Source organism: Nansenia antarctica (assembly GCF_963989245.1).
Source record: "Nansenia antarctica genome assembly, chromosome: 10".
In the NCBI taxonomy this organism is placed as follows: domain Eukaryota; kingdom Metazoa; phylum Chordata; class Actinopteri; order Argentiniformes; family Microstomatidae; genus Nansenia; species Nansenia antarctica.
The window spans coordinates 6148820-6158643 of NC_137680.1; the positions used below are offsets into that span (position 1 = coordinate 6148820).

Below are 9824 nucleotides of genomic sequence, written 5' to 3' on the forward strand. Positions count from 1 at the left end.
AAGGCAAAAGTTCATTCAATGCACACTTTCCCAGCACTGGATATTCCTTTTCAACATCACACCAAAACTCTGTCAATGACTTGTCAGCATGTGCCATCTTCAACCCACGATCAGAGGACATGTCCATCAGATTTTCCTGCAGGCTTGCAGGAAGGCTGCTGCTGCTCCTGTCATTCACTCTGAATGGGTTCCTCACCCAGTCCAGTTTTTCTGACTTTGTTTCAATGTCATGAAAGTACTGGTTGAAGTCAGTGTCAAGTTTGGACAGATGTGCTTTAACTATTTTCACCACAGGACCTCTGTCAGCATCAGTGGTGGCGAGATGGCCATCAAGCAGTGGGAAACAGCTCACATCTCCATCCTTACATTTCCTCTCCCATAATTTAACCTTCTTTATGAATCCATTCCCTTTGTCATACATGTTAAGGATGTGTGAGTACTTGCCCTGAAGTGAAAGGTTGAGCTCATTCAGCTTAGTGAAGACATCAGCAAGATATGCCAGCTGCGCAACCCACACTGCATCCTCAAACAGGGCTGCAAGAGGGTTGTCGTTTTCTGTCAGGAAAGCAAACACCTCGATGCGCAATTCATAGAGCCGCAGCAGCGTTTTGCCACGAGACAGCCAGCGAACGTCTGTGTGAAGCAGTAGCTGCTCATGCTCTGACCCGCTGTCATGACAAAGAGTTTGAAACAGTCTGTGGTTCATTGGCCGGGACTGAATGAAGTTAATCACCTTAACTGCGTCATCCATAACTGCACTTAACTCGGGGCTCATCCTTTTGCTGGCGAGTGCCTCCCGGTGAATAATACAGTGCATCCACTTAATTTCGGGGTTCACCTTCATCACACGCCCAAGCAGCCCACGCACCTTACCCGTCATTGCTGCCGCTCCATCGGTACAGATGTGACTGCAGGATTTCCACTCCAGATCGTTGTCTTTGAAGAAGCTGTCAATAATCAGAAATATTTCCTCGCCAGTTGTCTTTCCTGGCAGCGTCTTGCAAAACAAGATATGCTCATTTATGTCCGACTCTTCTTTATAACGCACAAAAGCCAGCAGCTGAGCCTCCCCACTAACGTCGGTCATTTCATCTAATTGCAAAGCGAACTGACCTGCTTGCTTCATTTTATCCACCACTTGTCCGACAATATTTATGGACATATCATCAATCCGACGGGAGACGGTATTGTTAGATAATGGTACCAACTTGAGCGTGTCAGCTGCTTTCTTGTCCAGCATAGTTTGAGCCAAAATCATAGCGGCAGGCAAAATCAGATCTTAGGCGATTGAATGTGGGGTTTTTGACTTAGCCACTAGTAATGAAACAGCATAGGACGCCTCCAGTGCTTTGCTTGACACACTTGCCGCTTTTTTCAGTGTAGCCTGACTTGACTTGAACTCTGACAGTTTTCGCTTGAAAAAGTCGTCAGTTTTACCAACAGTTGCTAGGTGTTTGGTGCTCTGGTGTCGCTGTAAATGGGCTGGCTTCATTGAATTATTAGCCAGGACTTCGCCGCAGAAAAAGCACTGTGGCTGTGGTGGATCAGCCGATGTACATGTAAATCCCCACAAAACATATGTTTCCAAATAATAGCGGGGTCCTTTTTTTCTTTTTTTCTCTGATCTGACCGTCTGATCTTCCTCTGATCTGACCGTCTGATCTGCCTCTGATCTGACCGTTACTGTAGCTGGTCGTTTTAGCCATCTGTCCATCTTTGCGGTATACTGACAGGCCTAGCTGACGTGCGCGCGTAAATGAACGTAAATGAACGTGATTTAAATGTGACGTGACTACCGCGTGTGTTACAGTCATTACCTGTCGGGGAGGAACTTAAGTTGCAGCGTACCATTTTAACAACAGGTTTATGAAACGACTATATTTAATTATTTTTTGGGAAAGGGAAATAAATTATAATTCCAAATCTTTCCACGTACCCCCTGCAATCCCCTCACGTACCCCTAGGGGTCCGCGTACCCCCGGTTGGGAACCACTGTTGTAGAGGATGGTCCAACTCAGCCTGCTCAAGGACAAATGCTTTCAAGCTAAAAACTGATAAGCCCATAAGTCACTTATAATAAGCACTGTTTCTTGGCTGTGTTATGAACACACCCTGTATAAATGTTTCATGCTGCCACGGTATCATTGTGCTGACTGACAGTGGAAATGCTCCCTGTACAGACCAAGTCTCCCTGTCTTATTTCAGTCTGAAATAAATGGTTAACCATCTTTTTCTTTTTCTTATTAAAGGCTCATGTGATTCATCCTACTTGACCACAAACCTTGACCTACACCCTAACAAATACAAACTCAGGATACAGAACACTGACAATGGAGGACGGAGATTGACATAGGGAAACCCTTTCACTGATGGCTTCAGAAGGGCTTACCTGAGGGCTTGGACCAAGTTGAGGTCAGTGAACTCGTGGAGGTCAACAAACGCCGCCAGAACTTTGAGGTTGAAGTCATCCCTAAGGGGACAGAACAACAGAGGTAGTGAGAAAGAGAGGGCAGGATTTAAGGAGATCATCAGGTTGTGTATGTGTGTGTGTGTGTGTGTGTGTGTGTGTGTGTGTGTGTGTGTATGGTGAGAAAGAGAGATGGTACCTCTCTCCCAGGTAGTCTCCAATAGCAGTCTTGTTGAGGCCCTCTCCTTTGTAGAGAAACTGGGCAACGTCCTCTTGGGTGTGTCTGAGCAACTCATTCTCTACCAGAAACACTATGCCCTGCACTCACACAATAAGAAAGAACACACACACACACACACACACACACACACACACACACACATTGAAATGAGACAGGTTTGGGGAGAGAGAGCGGAGTGGGTGGCAGAGGGTTGAAGAAAAGAGTAAGATATGTATTGGGGTGAAATGGAGAGAGTGATAGACGAGCGACAGGTTACATGCCATGTCTCCTCCTAACCTTTTTAGGGTCCATGTTGAACTTCTTCCTCCCCATGGCCACATGCCTGTTCTTCTGTAGGGTTTTACTGCAGAGAGAGGAGAGAGAGAGGGGATCACATTGAACACAAACGCATCAATAATGCATACAGTTCAGGGGACAATGGAACAAATGGAGCAGAGAGGGAGGCCATATCGCCATAGACATCGCTGTTTAAATCTTATTTTACCAGGTGAGTTGACTAATAAAAGCCTACATTCGTAAGCCTACAGCATGGGGAATGAGTTGTAAGGGACAGGATGAATAATATGCCAATGTGGTAATGATATGGTGACCATAAGTAAACAGATGGCAAGAAATCTTCCACTCCCACGTCACCATTTTGACAGTGCCTAAACCATTTTGCCTCCATTGTTAGGTAGGGAGAGGACATTGCAGAATGCCAACATAACCCTGACACAAATTAGTTATTTTTGGAAACACAGCTGTCACATTAATTCCTTGGAATCATCATCAGTGTATTAGAATCATCAGTGTATTAGAATCATCAGTGTATTAAAAGAAAAAGAAAAGAAAATCATCCTGGAATAATCCTCCATTTCACAGCTAGAGCAGTCAAGGGACGACTGTGAAACACACTAAATAACGGGGCGTAATAACAAGGTAATATTCAGTAAAACATGTTTGTTTATTTGTTTATGCGTGTGTGTGTGTGTGTGTGTGTGTGTGTGAGCGTGTGAGTGTGTGAGTTGTTTTTAGATAGATTCTAAACACATTGTGACATGTTGGTCTACGGAGACCTTGATCAGACACCATGTTGTGAGTGTAATCTTCTCCTCACCTGCCCTCGGTGCTGGTCTCCAGGCCCTCCACCTCGATGATGGCCTCCCGTAGCTCATCCCTGAGCCTCTGGATCTCCTGCAGCAGAGCGCCCTTCCTCCTGCGGATGTCCTCCAGCTCAGAGCGCTCCTCTGGGCTCAGGTCTACTGGGACTACACAGGGGGATAGAGGGGGGACAGGGGGAGAGCACACGTATTGTTATTGGTATTACGTTTTTTTTTCTTTTCTTTCTTTTTTTAAGTTCTTTTTTTCTCATATTTTTCATTTTATTGGACAGGCATAGTGAAAACAGACAGGAAAGTAAGGAGAAGAAGGGAGAGAGGTCATGTCAGCAGGGGCATGGGCCGGATTCGAACCCATGCCGACATGGGCATATGTGTGCACTCACTGTAGACCGCGGTGCTAGACCACTGGACCACCCTAGGCCACTTGTTATTGGTATTAATGCTAGAATAATACCTGCAATATACCGTTCTTTGTGTTGCTAGACAGAACCTATTAAGTACGACCGACCAGTGACAATCATGGAACAACAGTCCTGTTGTTGGCGAACATTTTGATTAAATAGTCCAATTAAATATGATGGCATGGGGTGGAGTTGAGCAAAACACATCATCTTCCAAAACACTACAACTATTCATATTGATCCATGCCATTCCATATTCCAACCATTGTTCAATTTCCCTCGAAATCTCTGCCTCTCTTCTCCACTCACTGACCTGCACCCATTTTGCTTGTGTGGTCAAATGGAAACGCATGTGGAAAATCAGGCTGTCGATGATGTGTGTCTCATTGCTATGTTATGTTGATGTGCTGGATCATTCAGCCTAAATCAGTGACAATATCCACCGCGGTCTGTACCATCAATAAGCGCTCAGAATACCAACTGTGTCTACAGAATGAATTGTGAAATAATTCGAGTGACATGTTGTTTGAGTGACAAAGAAAAAACAAGTTTAAAATCAATCAGCTGAAACACTCTGGCTGCAGGGCTTCATTCTAAACATTCCCTGAAATCCTGACATTCTGCCATGTGACACTGAGGTCGGAAATGAGAGACTTTAGCTAGTTGGTGACAGTGAGAATTAAGGTTATTTTGTTGTTGTATTGAATCACAGGTTGCCTGCACAGAAGCACGTAGCACTAACTCATCAGACACCACTTAGAGAGAGACAGTTTACTCCAGAACGTTTATCAATCAGATGTCTTCAGAGCTCAATAGTAGTGTAGAGAGAAGCAAACCACAAACCACTGCTGCTATTGGTTGTGTATTTCCACCTATAGGCCTCAACATCCTCAATGATTGTAAAAGACAAGCACTGTGACTGTCCCTTTAACCCCCTCGTTAAGCATCAGATTTTTGACAACAGTCGATTTATTGGATTATTATAAATAATGAAAACTACAGTTCTCAGTGGTTTGTGCAGTGAGTGACCACTGACCAGCCAATATCAGTGATCTTTCCTACTACTAAGGACCCTTAGCCAGGCCCGCCTAGGAGTTTCATTCATCGTGAGCTTAGAATTATAAGGTTCTTTCTCCGTTTAGGGCAGTTCAGAGATATTGAGCGTCAAAGTTTTTACATTCCATTATGTTTTGTGAGATGGAACCTTTGTATTTTATGAATTACTAACTCAAAAATGTCAACATTTTAAAAATAACACCACACAGGCATTAATCAACACCTAATGGATCAGATTATGTTAAAAAAAAAAACTCAATTTTGACAAAAATGGAGATAGAACCTTATAATTCTAACGTCACGATCTGACAGCTGCTGCTGGTCAACAACAACCCCGCCCCCAGAGGCAGATGAATAGATGAATAGATGGATAATTGTTTGGTTTCTTGGACAAGAACGGGGTTATTTATTCCACGTAAAAACATCAAATGATCGGGTACTATAATGAAAGCTAACCATGTACTTATGAGGCCTTAGAATGGTTGAGACGCGAGTCGTTCTTTGGCATGGCAACGCCAACTTTAGCTAAGCTAGCCAGCTTTTTTTCCAGCCAATTGTTAGCATAGTTAGCTTATGCGTTACATTGCGAATAGGCATCATCTGAATATAGATTAACACTGGATAACAAAATATGAGATGTCAACCATGTCATGTATGGCCTTCTTAAAAGACACAATGGGTTTAGTTTAATTTCTTTTAGAAAACAACTGTTGTGAAATTCCTGCTGCTAGCTGTTGGCTAGGCTATGTGAACATAGTGGTGGTGGTGTTGCTACGAGACGTTACTTTGTACTCACTGTAGTCCAGCTCGTCCATTTTTGGCGCTTTGCTTTTAGGCATAAATATTTCAGAGTCGACTGTCATTCAATAACCGAAAATAAATGGATATATATGTAAATATATCCTCAAAAATAAAAAAGGAAATAAATAAATAACCAGCCTGCGTAGCGAAACCTGGGGCACAGACAAAGGAGGTGGTGGTGGTACCGGAAATGACGACAACTTTTTTTGTTAGACTAGTCGGAAGACAAAATCGTCTGCGCCTAGCGGCCATGCTTGTAAGGGACTTTCAGGAGTGCGCCATTTCGGAACGTTGATTTGAGCCAAGATGGACGGGGAGATTGCTTTTATTTATTTATTTTTTCTGTTTATGGGACAGAGAGCAACACTTAGGGTAGTGTCTCTCAGGATCTACACACAAATTATAATTTTAAAAATACATTCCTTCAGTTTTTTTTAGTTTTTTTAAAAAGTTTCCCACTTTCTCTTTTTACTGGCTGACACACGTTCTGAACTATCATGGGTAAAGGATCAAGCGTCAACTGAATGAATGGTCTTTATTGTCATTGCTATAGTACAGGTACCAAACAACGACATTTAGGAGGGGTGGCTCCCCTGGTGCTAGGAAAGAAAAAAAAACTAAAAAAGACAAGAAGGGAAGGAGCTGGTTTACATAAATAAAGGCTATGCACACTATCCACTATACTGTACAGATAGACGACTAGGGTTGTCATATTGCACATAGTGTTATTGCACATTCATTTAAAGTGTCGCAGTTTGCAGGCTTGAAATGTACATATTTGTGCCTCAGCACTACACCTGATTTTTTTCAGTCCAGCAGCTGCCATCAATCCGTCCAGACTGTCCAGGGCCCAGAACCTAGGTCTTTGCTGTGTTCAGGGCCTGGATGGCCCTGGGGTAGAAGCTGTGCTTCAGTCTGTTTGTCCTTGCGGCCATGGTCCTGTACCGCCTTTTCGAGGGCAGCCGGGCAAAGTGTACGTACCCAGGGTGGGTTGGGTTGGGTCTCTGGAGATCTTGGAGGCCTTCCTGAGACAGCGTGTGTTGTACAGCTCTTCCAGAGAGGGGAGGGGGGCGCCGGTGAGTCTTTTGTAAATTCCACCCACCTTATCAAAGGTCAATGTTGAGCTTCACAGCCATGATTTTCCAATCATTTCAGATTCCACATGTCTTACACAAGGGACTTACTGTCAGTTCTACACAACACAAACTGGGCCAAGACAACATATAAGTACAACACTTGCACCTGTATTAGTTTGCCCTCCAAAATGGCCACCACAGCTGTGTTTATACATACCACAGACCCCAATGAGCATAATGACTACACGAGTGAAGTGGGAGAGCGTCCTTCCATTACTTGAGGTGATCACAGTATGTGGTTGACACATGGAAGCAAAATTACCACTCTCTATTGCTACCAACCAATCTATTGTACCCAAAGGAAGCTGGTCCTGGTTGACAAGGGAATGGCATATCTGGCAATAGTCAGATATTGAAAGGAAGGACTGAGACCATTTCAGAAGGACTGAGAGGGAAAAGGAAGGGTATGTGAGGAGGAGGGGAAGGGGGCATAATAAGATACCATGGCAGGGGTAGATTAGTTCAAGAGGGAGAGAGGGGGGAGGAGGAAAAGGAGGAAAAAGTGAGACATCGACTTTGTTGTCCATCATTGTACTAGGAGTGATTAGAATAGGAGACATATGACTGTGTTTATTATGTCATGTTTTAAACAATGGTGTCTGAGATAACTATGTCAAGAATGTTGCTGATTACGTTATGTTTACACTCTTAGGACATGAAAGCAAGTCAATGGCACGTGAACAGCTGTGATTTTCCTGATTTACTGTTGAAAAGAAAAGAACATGTTGGGTATTCAGGAAACAAAAACAGGGATTAGAGGATTTGCTTCAGAGACTAACTTGCAAAGTTAAATTTATTCTTTTAAGAAGAGAAACAATACATTTTAAACCATACATAACTATGAACTGTACATTATATATATGTATATTATATATTTTTATTTTTAGTAATAATTAAAATTTTATTACAGGCAAAATCAACTATAGACAATTCATCTTACATAACTATGAACTGTACATTATATATATGTATATTATATATTTTTATTTTTAGTAATAATTAAAATTTTATTACAGGCAAAATCAACTATAGACAATTCATCTTACTGGCATTATCAAGAAAGGGGACACCCCCCTCCACACACACACATTGTCATATCAAATTGCTCAAAAATATTATGGTCCAAACCCTGGTCATAGACAATAAGCAGTCTATCAGGTTTATATTTCCACAACTAAGTCTCGTAAAATTGAGAGTAAACAGTTTTGTAATATTTTTTTTCTCCAAAAAATTCTAAAGACTTCTATTTCATAATGCACTGTCGTCATAATCCAGTCTCTAAAGTTGTGTTTAATTTCCTCTTCTCCTCCGGGCCATTAGAGGTAAGCTTGGTCTGTATATAGGCCTACATATCCTGCACTGTGGTCTGCCAGGGGGCGGACAACACTATAGGAATGCCTAGTTGTCTGGAACTCAAGGCTACCTGCAATGTTTATCCTCCATGACCAGGGATGGATAGCTGGGGTCTATAGGGACCAAACAAAATCAGCAGGTAAAAGAACACAAAGGTCTCGAGTTACTCAGACATGACCAATCCATATCAAGGCGCTGTGAGTACTGTGGCTAAAACAGCCCAGGGCACTCAAGAAACTGATTGAATACAAGCTCATTAAATTGCTCATCGTGTTGTTCTCGTCAGAAATGTAAGCAAGGGTATGCTTTTGTGGTTGACTAAAACACATTCAACGTGTGAAGACCATACGTAGTTCAGCCACATTTCCCCCATGTATGATTTGAGTGGGGAGGCACCACATTGCCTGTGACCGGTCAAGTCCTCAAAAGGGTCATCAATAATCTGTCATGTGGTCATTAATGATTTTTATCTCACAAAAGACAAAGGAACGTTTCTGCTTTTCATCACAAGACTAATCTGGTTCCTTTAAAACATTAGCTACAACCCAATCTAAATATTTGTGTTCTGATTTTCTTATTCAAAACACTCCAGAATTGATCCACAGATAAATCTTCAGGTTCCAGAATTGACAACAATGGAGGTATGTAAAAAAATATTTCAAAGGCAGTTCACTCATACAAGTAGTGATCATTTCTGAAAACAACCAGTGTTCTGGGGCTACATGTGAACTTCAGAAGATTCTGTGAAAAACATAAAACCACTGACAAACTTACTTTGTTCAAGCAATCCTCTGTTTTTCTCTGTTACAGCATCACAAGCATCATCATCATCATCGTCATCATCATCATCATCATCATCATGCACCCTTTTGCTAAGAAAAACAGGCAAATGCAAAACACACCACGATGGCCACTGTTCAACAGTCCCATATTACAGATCTACTACAGTAATACCCGTGAAAAGCTTTATCTTTCAGTGTTGTTCTAACTTTACTGGCATATGAGTAATAGTCATGTGGCGTTGCTAATAAACACATTCTCTGTTCACTGAAATTTGATGCACATAAGTAGCAGTACTGACATTTCTTAGATCTACTAATATTGCCTTGTCAGTGTTACAAAGCTTTGCTTTGTTTTTCCTGTAGTGGACGGATGGACCATCTGATAAACATGGACAGAGATTAGCCAAGTAAGGAGATGTAGGTTTCTTATGTAAGTAAGAAAGGGCAAAAGTCACAGGAGTTGCACTTTAAGTCCAGTGGCAGATAAGGCATCATACAGGGACGGAGAAATTGAGATGGAAAGAGGTGGTGGTGGGGTTGTGGGGGA

At 42.3% G+C, this 9824-nt stretch overlaps 1 protein-coding gene across 1 annotated transcript in view; it reads right to left on the reverse strand.

Moving 5' to 3' along the window:
- cyth2 (cytohesin 2) overlaps positions 1-6068 on the reverse strand; it is a gene marked incomplete at both ends in the record, with an annotated part of 22742 nt that extends 16674 nt beyond the window's left edge. The window contains 5 exons of the mRNA XM_080540566.1: positions 2390-2470; positions 2607-2725; positions 2925-2991; positions 3745-3895; positions 6002-6068. Coding sequence (XP_080396692.1) covers positions 2390-2470; positions 2607-2725; positions 2925-2991; positions 3745-3895; positions 6002-6068 — 485 coding nt within the window. The remainder of the gene's footprint in view (positions 1-2389; positions 2471-2606; positions 2726-2924; positions 2992-3744; positions 3896-6001) is intronic.
- Positions 6069-9824: the final 3756 nt, after the last annotated feature.